This window comes from Ursus maritimus, unplaced genomic scaffold (assembly GCF_017311325.1).
Source record: "Ursus maritimus isolate PB19 unplaced genomic scaffold, ASM1731132v1 scaffold_7, whole genome shotgun sequence".
In the NCBI taxonomy this organism is placed as follows: Eukaryota; Metazoa; Chordata; class Mammalia; order Carnivora; family Ursidae; genus Ursus; species Ursus maritimus.
In genome coordinates this window covers 63451986-63466405 of record NW_024426885.1, presented here as the reverse complement: position 1 = coordinate 63466405, position 14420 = coordinate 63451986, and the positions used below count along the sequence as shown (strand labels likewise).

The 14420-nt window shown below is 45.0% G+C and overlaps 1 protein-coding gene across 1 annotated transcript in view; it reads right to left on the bottom strand.

Annotated features, from left to right (window-relative positions):
- The window catches only part of ANK3 (ankyrin 3), a 329444-nt gene that overhangs the window by 193011 nt on the left and 122013 nt on the right, over positions 1-14420 (bottom strand). The window contains exon 7 of the mRNA XM_040624672.1: positions 12953-13051. Within this exon, the coding sequence (XP_040480606.1) occupies positions 12953-13051 (99 nt within the window). The remainder of the gene's footprint in view (positions 1-12952; positions 13052-14420) is intronic.

Genomic DNA, 14420 nt, shown 5'->3' with positions numbered 1-14420 from the left:
ATTCTCCATAATAATCCATAAAATAGATGCTGTTAGCTCAAAATTCACAGGTGAGCAAGGTGAAGCTGGAAGGGGCCTCAGGTCACATGGCTAGAAAATGCCAGAGCCAGGATTAACCTCAATTGTCTGATTCTAAAAGCTCTGCTCGCCCTTTCCAGATAGTCTTTTCTTAACTTGAGCAAACATCAGCTCTAGTTCCGAATCCAACTAGCACAGTCTCCATACTGAAAATGCTGCTGGTATACAGCTTCCAACAAAAAGGAAATGGTGTATCTCAAAGCTAATAAAAATATGCAGAGTCTAAAAGAGTAGCTAGTCCAGCTCTGTCCTTTTAAATAAGAACTCATGGCTTTTGGATTTCTTTAAAGGTGTCACTATTAGTGCTCATTCAGAAGTACCCAGCTCTGTTTGAAATACCTGAGTAGAGAAGCATATAGTAATTGAACTGAACAGGGTATCAAAAACTCAATTACAAAGTAGTCAGCTGCTTTATATACATTGAGGAAAGTCGCTTTGAAATTTTGTAATTCTTTACAATGAGTCTATCTAGCGATATTAGATCTCCTGTTCTGTTTCTAATGAATGCTATTGATTTAATAAAAAAGCCCACTTTTTTTTCTCATGTTCCACCATCCCAAGTTGTGAAAAACAAAAATATTAAGGGGCTTTACAAGGACACATTTTCCACACTCCTATATCATTTCTGATAAATCTGGAATGAAATTCCTTTCTGTGTTAGATAATTTTCTTTCCCATCCAAAAAACTAAATCATTCTTACAGACCTCTGAGATGTGAGTTAACTTCAAATTGTTAGTTTCTCAAGTATCCTGCCCTCAATTGGTCTTTGGACAAATCAGATCCTTGCTTAGATAAATTAAATCCTTGCTCAAGTTTCCAACATGTTAAGAAATGAAAACAAGGTCTTTGAAGTTTTTAAAGAAAAATGGTTTGGGGGAAAAAAAAAAGTAGTCCTGGTGCAAATGGCCTTCTCTGTGTGCGGTGCACTTGTCCTAAGGAGACGGTACCGCCCCTCCAGGGACCACGATGACCTCAGCTACTCAGCGGCCAACAGCACACACCCTCAGCTGCCATCTGGGCACCATGGGTGCCGCTGATGGTCACGCACAAGGCATAACAGAATGGGGTAGAAGGTCTGGACCTAAATCTCTGTTACTCTGTTTTACTCTCACTAGGATCTAGGATCTGGGACAAATGACTTCTTGGGATCTCAGTCTGCTCGTCTGTAAAACTGTCCATTCTGTGGTCTCAGATGATGCACTATACATGGTGTTCTGTAAACTGCATATATGATGTAAATTCAAGGTTACATTATTAAGGAGTTATGAAGTTAGTTGTCATAAGCCAATGAGTTAAGACTTCTATGACTGGGGGCACCTGGGTGGTATAGTCAGTAAAGCGCTCGACTCTTGGTTTCAGCTCAGGTCATGGGATTGAGCCCCACACTGGGCTCCACGCTCAGTGCAGAGTCTGCTTGAGTTTCTCCCTCTCCCTCTCCTCTGCCCCTCCTCCTCACACTCTCTCTCTCAAATAAATGATAAATCTTAAAAAAAAAAAAAAAAGACTCCTATGGCTCAACTTTGGACAATTTATATAAAGATTTTCATAGCATGGCCTCAGAGATGTTTTCTAATTGTGTCTGATCAGAACAATCACCCAAGGCCCTTGTTAAAAACACAGATTGCAAAGTCCCGCCCCAAAGGTACTGAATCTGAATTTAAGGGAATGCGGGCTCCTCGCCAGCTGGGGAAACTGGCTGCCAGGCTCTGATTTGGAGCCTATGAAAAGGTGGCTTTTAATTTTCAAACTCAGAGGAACTCACTCCTTGTAGAGACAAGCCGGCCTTATATTTCTTCTTGCCAGAAAATGGATATTATACCTTTTTGTCATAAAGCCATTATGTTTCTAAGTTTCTATGTTTCAAGAGTTCATTTCAAACCATGATGTTTAGGGATTCAAAAATGCAAAAGTCATAGAGATAAATAAAACATGGGGGGGATGAAAATGCACTATATTTTAGAATGAATTTGATCATTTGTTCAAGTTTTTAGGTTTGCTATCTGTCAGCTTAACTGTTCTTAAATGTGTAACAGAATTTCCTAGTAATTTTTTTTTTTTTAAAGATTTTATTTATTTATTCGACAAGAGAGAGAGACAGCCAGCGAGAGAGGGAACACAAGCAGGGGGAGTGGGAGAGGAAGAAGCAGGCTCCCATTGGAGGACCCTGATGCGGGGCTCAATCCCATAACGCCGGGATCACGCCCTGAGCCGAAGGCAGACGCTCAACCGCTGTGCCACCCAGGCGCCCCCCTAGTAATTTTTTTTTTAAATGTCCTTTAAAATCCCTTTTAAAAAGGCATTTAATTCACGTTGCAACCCTGGCACAGGAAGAGAACGAATCACCAGCTAGTGCAAAAGAGGCTGCCGTCAGTTCTGGTTTTCCTGTGATGATCCCATGTTCAGTACAAAGCCCAGGACACATTGCCTCCAATGTTCGAATATTATGAACGACACAGTCTGAGTGTAGTTTATTTTTTTGTCTGATATTACTTTATTCACTTTACTGTTTCTTAGCCCCAACTCCACCACCTTAAAGCTATGTGGCTTTGCACAAGTGATACAACTTCTTGCTTCCTTGTATAATCATACCCGCATGTCACAGGACTCCTGAGAGGAATAAATGAAATAATGTATAGGAAACTTATTATAGTACCTCATACCTAGTAACAAATGGAGCTGCTACCGGAATTAGTTTGAACTCTGTGTAAGTTTTGCCCACCTCATATTTGAAACTTTCAGTAATGAGAGCTGAAAGGAACCTTCGGGTCTTCGGGCCCATCGAGCCATAGGGGTCCATCACTGGGGGAACTCAGTGCTCTGACTGAGGACAAACTTCAGGGCCCCTTTTCTCCATCCTGAGCTATTCCACCTCCCCACCTTAGCTGTAAAGAGATGTTCGATCCAGCATTCTCAGGGGGCACTGCTGGCATCTTGATTGGGAGACTGTTACTTGCATGGGTCTGTCCCACACATCAAAGGAGGGTTAGCCATCCTGGTCCTGGTCCCATTACATGCCAGCCACGATGACAACCAAAAATGCTTCTGCAAATTTCCAAATCCTCTATGGAGAATGATGACCCCCCCCCCCGCCCCCCGCTACTGAGAAACTGTGGGTGTAGCTCTAGAGAAGCCGTCTCTGAGGAAGGTGCATCATACCAGGGGTGGGACAAGCTGCTCCTTGAACATCCCATGTGACCAGAGCCTGCCACAGCTCCCAGCCAAGCATCCTCATTTCCCCTTCATTATGTAAGTCATAATCCATCTTAAACACCACTGCCACCATCCCACTTCTCTACTGAAAGGCCTGCAATGACCTGTAGCACACGTTGGAATGGTGGGTACCAGGGGCTGGCGGGCTGGGAACTGGGGAGATGTTGCTTAAGGGCACAAACAGGTAACTAGAAGACAAACGAGTTCTAGAGAGCTCATGAACAGTCTGGTGATTCTGGTCAACAATATTTGTCTGTTTCCAGTCTCATTTCACATTGGCAAATGGGCTCAGTCTCCATTTCTTGGACTTGATTCTAATCCCTGTGTCTCCAGCACAACTTACTCTTCAATTTTTTTTTTCCCCAACTAGGCTAGCCCCTTCTCATCTCCTGCCTGAACTTGTCTCCTTGAGCCTCCTGCAACTGACTTGGGAGACAGCCAGTAAGTGACTGTTCATGTTTCTCCAGGTCACCCTTGGCAACCTTTGGTTCTGCCCAGTCCTAACCTCTTACCGCTAGGTGCCCCTTCACCCTTCCTACACATTTTCAAACCACCAGAGGAAGAAGGGAAAGATTTTGGCACGGAAGAATGTGCAGGGCTCAGGAGCAGACCAGGGCACGTCTGAGCTGCTCCAAACGCTCTGATGACAGTGTGGACAGTGCTCTCAACGTTCAGCAGAGGGGCACAGGGCCCCCTTGCCGCCCCCTTCCTCACTGGAGGAAATGAACATTCTGCAGCTGATGAACAGTTCTCTTTTAAAGTGCAAATGAATAAAGCGAGCTCTGCCAACCCCTACCTTAATAGAACTTTATTTCACGGAATTTCAAAATAGGATTTATTCGGGTCATTTAAAACTGTTCTCCAAGCCACAATTCTAGAGCAGCGGCACTGCAGGAAGCAGGGCACGTGTCCAAAGAGGAAAAGTGAAACAAAGAGAAACATGCACCTTCCAATGTCCGTGATTTAATTAGAAGAAGTCTTACTGTCTCAAACAATGTCATAGTGATTGTTTCTTAACTGCCGACCTTCTCGTGCTGATAAACAGCAGTGCAACAGTGTAAATCCAACATTCTGGGAAGCAACTTTTCCCACTCTCTCTAGAAGCCCTCCAGAGAGCTGCCATGACGCACTTGCTTGACTGACATATGTCACGCTCTACAGGGGACTGTGTCTTGGGTGACGGGTCTCCTCCCTGAGGCAAGCAGTAATGCCACCTTCACCAAAAGCACGGCTGGGGTCCTTGCCCATGTGCTGTGGGTCAAGCCCTGTGCTAAGCGATTAATGGGGACTGTCTCATTCAGTCACAACGACATTATGCATGAGGTATTATTATTGGACCCATTTTATGGATGACAAAGCTGAAGCGTAACTGACTTGCCCAAGGGCACACAAAGTAAGCCTCTGCGCCAGTGTGGGGCTCCAGCGGGCTGACTGGGATGTCTACTGCGACGCTGTCCAATACCCGTCATGAGGAGGGAAGGGAAGGTGAAGGTGGCTGCCACCACTGTCACACAAGGTGGTCAGGCAGAGGGGCAAGGCTTGTGATTGACTGCTACCCCTCTTATCCGGGTGTTAGGAAAGCTGCAGGCCCCGTGATGAGGAGACTTGTCCTGGACCATATCAGTGACTGATGGTGCGGCGGAAAGAGAGCCAGGGGTCCCACACAAACCTGAGGACTCCTACAACCTAGAAACATCACCTCATCAGAAGAAGACAACACAGACCCTATATCACACAGCAAGAGGTCAGTAAGTTCCGGTGTACTAATGATTTAAGAGAAAAATGTTCCTTTAAAAAATTTTGGGGGGGGGGGATGAGCCTGGCTGGCTCAGTTGAAAGAGCATGCAACTCTTGATCTCAGGGTTGTAAGTTCAAGTTCCATGTGGTGTGTAGAGATTACTTAAAAATAAAATGTTTAAAAATTAGATAAAATTATAAAGGCGGTTCTCTTTTGATGCGGCATTCAGGAAATGAAATGAAAAAGGCAGGAAGGAGACTGCATAGCATGCTGAGAGCAACTCTCTGTAAGAGCTGTCTCTCCCACCACTCTGCCCTTGGTTGACTGGTTTTGTTCTTCCTGATGTGTTAATGTCACCATGGCAACGATATCATGGTTGATGCAGTAGCCCGTAACTCACATTCCTTTGCTAATGCTCCCACATCTCATTTTCATGAGATTTCCCACATTTTCATTCCAAACGTGGTTTTTAAAAAGTCTTGGTCTTTAATGCTGTGGAGCCTGTACTAGGAATAAACCTAATTGGCTCTATCTTTGAAAATACATATCAATAGAAATGAATGTGTTTGTGTGTGTCTTCGGTCTTCGTAGAGAAAGACACTTAATGTTAAAAAAGTTAATAGGACGGTTAAGGGTGGTATTTCTTTTCTTTCATTTGCTTTATTGTATTTTATTTTAAAAACAAATTGTATAGTGCAGGGAAAATATATTAAGAATATATTTTCATTGGCACCTCCACCCAAACCAAAGCAGAGTCTTCTGTAGAGCCGCAGCCTTACAAAACTATTACGAGAGCCACACTCTTGCTGACACGAGGGGCACCTTTCCCCATGGAGGAGTAGCTGATGTCTTTTCTAGCACCATCTGGTGGTGGCCTTGATCGGGACTTGATGGTCCAGACCCTGAGGCCCTGCTTAATGAAACAACCTTAACTGAACAAAGCTTGGTAACAGCCTTGGGTGACTGGCCCTTTGTTCTAGGCTTCCTGTCTTCCAAGGTCATCTACATTGTCGAATCACAGATCTTCCTGGGGCTCAAATAAACCTGTCCCGTGGCACCTGACGTTCAATCTGTGGGTTTGGTGCATTTGCTTAAAATCCCAGTATTAGAATCCTATGGATTTCCCATCTTCCTCCATGCGCTGATGTCAGTTTGGGAAGCATTCCCTACCACCAGGCAAGATTCCGTTTGAAATTCGGAGACTAGGGAGAGGACCATGGCTTGAGAAGTGCGTTTACACAGGGGCTGGCTGCCCAGGAGCAGGGGACACGGGTGCCTGCAAGTTACTGGTTCATTGACTCTCGAATTCAGTAAATATATATTGAGTCCTTCCCAGGGCTAAGTGCTGGACTATCCCCGCGGGATTGCAAAATGGGTACCAATACACAGGTCTTAGAGGAATTCAAAGTCTTGCAAGTGCAAGGATGTGGGAGCTACATTTCATTCCACCCCTACTTTGGCCCGCATAGGACTGTTGAGACAGTACATGCCAAATGCTTAACAAGGAAGCCAAAACTTAGGGGCGCCTGGGTGGCACAGTGGTTAAGCATCTGCCTTCAGCTCAGGGTGTGATCCCGGCGTTATGGGATCGAGCCCCACATCAGGCTCCTCCGCTACGAGCCTGCTTCTTCCTCTCCCACTCCCCCTGCTTGTGTTCCCTCTCTCACTGGCTGTCTCTATCCCTGTCAAATAAATAAATAAAATCTTTAAAAAAAAAAAAAAAGAAGGAAGCCAAAACTTAGTAAATACTCAATAAACTGTAACTATTTTAATAAATCATTATTACTATAAATTTCACCAACAGAAGAAAGGAAGAAAATGAACATCTACTGAGCACCCTTAATGGCTTATTCTGCAACAGGCAGGGTCCCACGTGCTTTCACACTGTTGCCCTCGGCTGAATGGGATGCAGCTGTATGTCCAAGTGCCACATCATCAGAGGCAGATAAAGGGCTGTCATGCAGAAAAGAAAAGGGGGGGGGGGAGTCCTGTCTTCTGATAGTACAACAACCGAGGAATGATTCTCTGAAATAAAATGCCTACCTCTCCTAGGAAAAATCTACATGGCGAGTATGTTGCTGAGTCCTTTGCTGGAAGATGGAAAAGCTGAATGTCACGCAGAAGGGATGATCACACGCTCAGCACGTGGGAGTGCTCAGCAGGTGAGGAGCACGTTCCAGATGAGAGCTCAGCAGGGAGGGTGAATGGGGAACCTGAGCTCTCAAGAGGCTTAGCTAAGCAGTGGAGTGTGCCGGACACGCAATACCATACACACGAGAGAACGCGCAGCGTCGACTGTGAGTGAGCGAGTCAGAGTGTGGTGAGCACACCTAGGGACGTGACGGGCTAGCAGCTTACTTCAGGGGGGTCAGAGAAAGCATCTTGGAGGGACAGGATGCAAGCAGCCCTCACACAGATTAAAAAACTGAGGTTCTCAGAAGTGAGGTAATCCTGAAGTGGCAAAATCTCTGGCCGTTGGAGACCTCTCCGAGATTTATCTCATTTCTAGTACTTCGGACCTTCACATAGCACGGGTTGGGGAGACATCACTACTTTCAAGCTTCTAGTAATTTCTATTTCTCTTTTGCAAAAACATTTCAGTTTTATTTTTGGTGGTGGCGACGGTGGTGATTTCTAGCTACATAAGGAGAAAGATAAAATATTCCTTTGGAGCAAAAAAGGGCAAGTCCATCAGGAGTAAAATTGCTCTGCATAACTATTTAAGGGATCATTTTTCTTGGAGGAGGGAGTTACATTTAGAGATAATTATTATGTTGATGGGAGGAAAGACCTGAGACTAATGGCATCTCGGCTTTGTTCTAAAGAACTTTCTGTGCTGATGGAAATGTTAGGTATTCTGTGTTAATACGTAGCCACTAGCTACAGGTGGCTATTGAGCACTCGAAACATGGTTATTGAGAATGAGAAATAGAATTCTGAATTTAATTTAAATGAAAGCTACTTTCTACTAGACGGTGGCTACTGAATTAAGATGGCCCAGGTGTAGAGAAAACATAGTTATCCCTGTCACTGGGCCCAGAGACTAGGTTAAGGTCTTGGAATCCGGCTGACAGAGACATAGTAAGAGAGCTTTCCACTGGTGGGAAGCAAGATAAGACTCTGCCTCTGGGGGTTCAGGAGGGTGGTCCCCAGAGGTACCCCGGGGAATGGGTCATAGCCTATGGACTTTGGGGGCAGTGTTGTCTAGAACCAGTCCTTCAGCTTTGCTTCTCTGATCTGAACCCCCTTCATCAGTCTCTACGTTTTTAGAAAAGTCATGTTTGGTATTATAGCCTAGACTCAGTTGTGCCTTGGGGAATTAAGAGAGAGGCTATGTTGTATGGTTTAGCACTTTGGAACGTAAACAAATTAGTAGAATAAGGGCAGTAGGTTACTCAAGCCTGAATCTCCAGATCTAGCCCATACTAGAAGCTCTTTATGTTTGCTAGACTGAATTTTTTTTTTTTTAAAGATTTTATTTATTTATTCGACAGAGATAGAGACAGCCAGCGAGAGAGGGAACACAAGCAGGGGGAGCGGGAGAGGAAGAAGCAGGCTCATAGCAGAGGAGCCTGATGTGGGGCTCGATCCCATAACGCCAGGATCACGCCCTGAGCCGAAGGCAGACGCTTAACCGCTGTACCACCCAGGCGCCCCAAGAATTTAACTGAGAAAGGAAATCTCCAGATAACGTTTATCCAAGGGCATGGCTTTGCTCCTGCACATACTGAATAATGTTGGCCTCTTATGTGGGCAGAGTCTAAGTCTGACACTTTTATTTTTCCACCAACAGGTCTAGTGGTTCACCTACCTAAAATAAAGTAACTTTTTGTATGCCTTAACTGAGCTCCGAATATGGCCCGGGACCTGCCAAAATCTTGTTCAAAACATCTGTTATTTGAGAAAGGCAGTCCAATGGGCATGTGAACCAGTCAGTGACACACATGCCAGTTCTAACACATGCAATTAGAACACCATCAAGCTAAGTACCTGGGCCACAGTCCCTCAGCCCCCCTGGGCCAGGTGCCTTCACAGGCAGGCAGGACGGGGCAGTTGGAATTGAGCCTTTTGAAACATAGTCATTAACAGTATTGTCAACTATGAAACTCGCTCTTCTTAATAGAAGAAGTGACACAATAAAAATCTATTTGAGTTATTTCACATACACAAAAAATGATCTCTATAGATAACTATAAGACTTCCTTTGTCAAAAAACAAAAACTCTATATCACCCATGTTTCCCTTTCCACCACATATATCCAAGCGCTTAAGGCCTAAATTTATCCTCCAGTTGTATTTACTGGTTCATTCCAGCTGCTTGGTAACACTTGCTTTTTCTGTTTCATCTTTAGATGTCTTAATCTGTATACATTTAATCTGCAAACCTAAAATCCTTCTGGGAACACATGAGTTACAACACTCGAACACGTACATCCCTAATTCCTCCCAGAGATGAAAACCAGAATGTACTAAAGCGCAGGACCGATAGAAGGATATTTTATTCAATTATCCTCCCCAAATGGGGAGCTGGATAATCATGTACAGGAGAAAAGTCAATGACACGAGTGAAGATTAAGTTGGGTGGTCCATTATACTTGATGAGAAAAACTCTGAGCCAGCAAAGTATTAATCTATCTTAGTCAATAAAGGAACTTTGCAGGCGTCCACATAATAATTTGGCCTTCAGTTCCTCCAGTGCAAAATGCTCCTTCCTGGAATGATAATCAGTAGCAGCTCTGGTGTGGCTTAGTTACACTCTCTTCCCCAAGAGAGCTCGAATGATCTGCTGAGAGCGCAGGGGTCACGCATCATTCTGACGCGGTCCATGCCATGTCAGCAGACTCACCTCACAGGACGAAGGCTAAGGCTGCACTGCAGCATGAAGCAGCCCCTCCGCTAACTCCCTGCAGTGGACCCATGAGGCTGACCAGGTCTTCATGGAAAATCCAAAAGGAAATATTTGGGGTATCTTCCATATGCATTGCAAAATTACAATGCAAAAACCCAAACCGACGTCATCACAAAGTCAAGGGAAGGTGCAGTAAACAGGCAAGCGTGCTCTGAGTCGGTGGCCGGGATTGCAGCTCAGAGGCACACACCGGCCACTGGCGGGGATCTGCTTTCTTACTGCCTCAATTAGCTCGCCCCGCAGAGAGGCACAGAAAGCAATCTGTTCTGCTGTGTACTCCCTTCAGCGACACCACGTTTGTTTCTGCCTCATATCTGCTTGGGAAACGCATATCTACCGCATGCGGGAAATGATTCCAGAAGAGCTGTCCTTGCTCCTACTCCCCAGCTCTCTTTGCCTGTAGGTAGCCGTCGTCTAGGTCATGTCCTCAGCCCGCAGAGACTATGAGACTGTATCTGCCTTTCTCCAACTATCTGTCACAGCCAGCGAGCAGAAATCACAGCCCCCTAAGACAAGGGCTGCTGTTGCTTTTTAATCTACCTCTAACCATCTAATCGATATCTCGTTCAGACCCGGTTCCTGAGGCATAGGGTTTATGGTTATGACTTACAGCTAGCTCTTAGCAAGCGGGGCTTAACGACCCTTCCTTTAGCGTTCTGACCAGGTAAAATCTGTTCCCATCTGTGTTCCGGGGCGTCTTACTCTCAGCTGCCGTTTCAGCCACACCCGAGGGACGTGCGACGCAGAAATTGCCCAATGAAAGTGGGCAGGGACAGGCCCCGGTCCCCCAGTGTAGATGCTGGGTTGCTAGGGAATAGAATTGCTAGAGATTTGGAACCTAAAGCGGGTTTCTTGAAGCTGTCTACGAGACTAGCTCTTCTCAGACATCCCAAAGCAAGTCATCAATCACCAGCCGCAGAGGGGAGCCTAGTGTCGGGGTGTAAGCGACCACGCAGGCCTCCTACGCAGTACAATCAAATTAAACCACAGCCTACAGCTCCGAGCGCTGGTAGGCCTCATTAATTAGGGATGACTGGAGAAAATGCTTTTGTAAATCAGTAAATAGTCTCAATTTTAACATGTTTTAAACAAAAACACAATGTGGTTATTTTAAACCACAGCCAAGGTTAATGCCGACGTGGGTCTGAGAACTCCGTTGATCTTTAATCGATAAATAAGCATGTGTTTGTAATTAGCATGTTCATTGTTTTAATGTAAATGGATGGTTTGGAATTGCTTGAAGGAGTCTGAAAATACTGTAATTTGTCCTCTTAAATCCCTTAAACATTGCCCCAATCTTATTTTCAGGACATTCAGGAAGTTTCTGAACAATGGCACAAAGACAAACTTCAAACACGACCCTGACATCAATTTCCCAAATGTCCTAATTAGAAGATCTGACTTAATGAGGTTTTCATTATACTGTGAATTACAGAAATAAAACCAGAAGAATGCATCTTCAAGACAAGAACTTCAGTTTTAGCACTGATGTGCCCCTGTCAAAGAGGTGCTTAACTTTGTCCTCCAAGATGTCAAATCAGGCTTCCGGTCAGCCATGTCACTGACCCCAGGGACACGGTCCGTGCAGTCAGAACACAGCTCTGCAGGGACACGAGCTGACGGGCACTCCTGAGTCACTTAATCTCACAAAGGCTCTCAGCAAGCCGATGACAAGAAGGTAGGAAACAGCTTTTATAGGAGTCCAATCTGAGTTCTTATTAATTTTTATAGAACTAGTGAGTTATAAGAAGAGAGGGAGAAATGAACACCTACAGTCACGTAAGAGAGAAAGTGGTCAGGAGCTTTGGGGCTGAAATCCTGCCTTTCCTAATCTGCTGGCCCTGGGATCCTGGACCAGGTGCTTCTTGCTGCTAAGCTTTGGTTTCCTCTTCTCTAAAACATGGGTAAGTAACCCTTTTCTTGATATCTGAATACATGAAATAAATATGCGTAGCCTGGCAGCTGAGGAGCGACCTCAAAGAGGGTATTACTTCTACGGCGACTGCTGAAGCTGGTACTAGCATACGGCCTCTCTCTGGTCTCATCTAATCCCACTTTCCTCCCACGAGTAAGGTTCTAGCAAAAACACCACCCCACATGCTATGTTTGAAATCCCGGTGCTGATGCTGTTCTTGCCGACGACGTGTCGGGCCCTGTGTCCAGTGCTCTGCGCACACTCCCTCTTCTAATTCCCACAGTCTCCCAGTAAGGCAGTGCCGGTATTATTTTATTAGTATTAAATTTCATAATTCACACCATTTTGTTTTATAAATGAGGAAACTGATGGACACCAGGAAAATTTAAAGCTTAACTGGAACCCAAGGAGTCTAAATCCTGAGCCCACACTTTTGGGCTCCTCCTCTATCCTGCTTCCTCTTTCCTTTCTATTTCCGATGACGAGGTGTCTCAGGATCAGGCCCGGACCCAGACTGGGGTTTGCACTCAGAACACTACTACTCTGAGTTGCTATCCAGGTACACATGATACTGTAACTCCTTTCTCCAGGAGCATGAACTTACTCGGGGTATGGAATCTTGTTACTCATTATGAAAGTCTGTAGGGGACAGACGATGAAAGCAAAAGACGGTCTCTGTTTTTTGGGTTCTGAAGTTTGGGTCTCATCCAGATATCCCACCCTATTCCCATCTGCAAGCTCAAGACCCTGGTAAGCCAAAGCACTACTGGTACCATCCGACTGTTAGAAAACAGTCTCAGAAATTTCTGCTTGGGGAAGGGTCTGTACTTTCCAGTCCTGATTCCTCGAATCGCATCTGCTACATATTCACATATATATGTATCCGNNNGTGATCATGGTTTATTTTTCCTGTTAGGAAACAGGCACACCTGTGATAAAAGCAAGAACATGCAGTAGGAGAAGCTGAAAATCACAGCTTTTGCTGACGGGTAGGTAGGACCTGTAGAGGTCAGCGGTGCCAACCCCCTCCTCATGCTGGGCAAGGAGGGCTCAGAAGGGTTTCACATGCTCTCAGGGCGGGTCATAGCGCCCTGCTCTTACCCTCGCAGTGAAGTCCACAGCAGCCGCTCGGTTTAACAGCAACGTGGCTACGTTGATATTTCCATAGTGAGCAGCTATGTGGAGCGGAGTGAAACCACTCTGCAAAGAAAACAGAGCAGACATTCAGCTGATTCCTGCCGGCCCCTTGTCTGCCACGTTAATACCATAACCCTGCCCAAATCCAAGTGAGGAAGCAAAATACGCTGAGGTCCACATTCCATTCTGTACTAGGTTTCTTTCAATTAGTGCCAATTTTTCATAGGGTTTCAAATAAACGCCAAACTCACAGGCAGAGGAACAGCCAGGAAGGAACTGAGGGTGCAGACTGAATAATTTCGGTAATCCGGTAGCAGAACTATACAGAAGCCAACGTTTCAGAACATCAAAATAGGGATGACAAGAAAAATCTATTGCTTACAGAAGGTTTGATCAGTACCACTGTTTTATTATCGATGACAGAATTGTCCATTGAAACTCTTTGTCGAAATTCAATTCGTTTAATACATTCAATATAGAGTAAATGCCAATTTTAATGATAAAAGCAATTTGAGGGGAGAGGACTACAATTGGTCTTGTATAATGGGTGACTGCATTTTAGACGGAATCCACAAGCTGGTCTCTTTATTAGCAAATGTCTATTCAATAAAACATTTTTTTCTAGCTTAGTCATACCAAGGTCATTTTACTTCCTTAAAAAAATGCTAAAACATGCAGCGATTCACTTAGTCCCCAAAGAGTGAAACCTTATAGGAACTAGATGCATTTCTAAATTGTTAGCAAGCTTCTTAGCCATGCTAGCTATCTTACTGAGTCTTGTGGGAAGGGTGGGAATATTGGTACCCTTCGGAGGTAACTTTCATTTTGCTGACACCACTGAGGCTAAGTGTCATGCAGAACTCTAAAGAATCAGTCCTGGGTGAGTAGAATGACAGGGTTGTCTGCAGCGTCAGGTAGAGCTGGTAAGCATGCGTCAAAACTCTTCATCTCACCCAGCTCTTTGCGATATCCTTCAGTCTCAAGGATTCCTCAGTCTTCCTTTCCAACACCAGGCTCAGCTGCAGAAAGCCCTGGTAATCAAACTACTACCTTCTCTGGCACATGCTACTTTGGGGGCGGGGGTATAAAGCAGGTATCTAGCCTACAGAGGCGATGCAGAGAAGGAGGGAAAGAAATGAGGCAGCAGCACTAGGTAATGGGAAAACGATGATGCAGATATAGATTATATGCATATGTATATATACCTCTGTTGTTCTATTCACCACCATCTAGGTTAACACATTTGGAAGCAAAGAGGAGGAAAAAGTGAACGGTTAGTTCGCTCTCGGTGACATGGACGGCAGCAAGCTCATGGCAGCTAAGTAATGAGGATGGAAGCTATGGCGGGAGCACAAGAGGCACAGAAAGAAAGCTAGACCGAATGAAGGGCTACACGATGGCCTGTTCCAAATGCCACATTTCCTTCACAGAG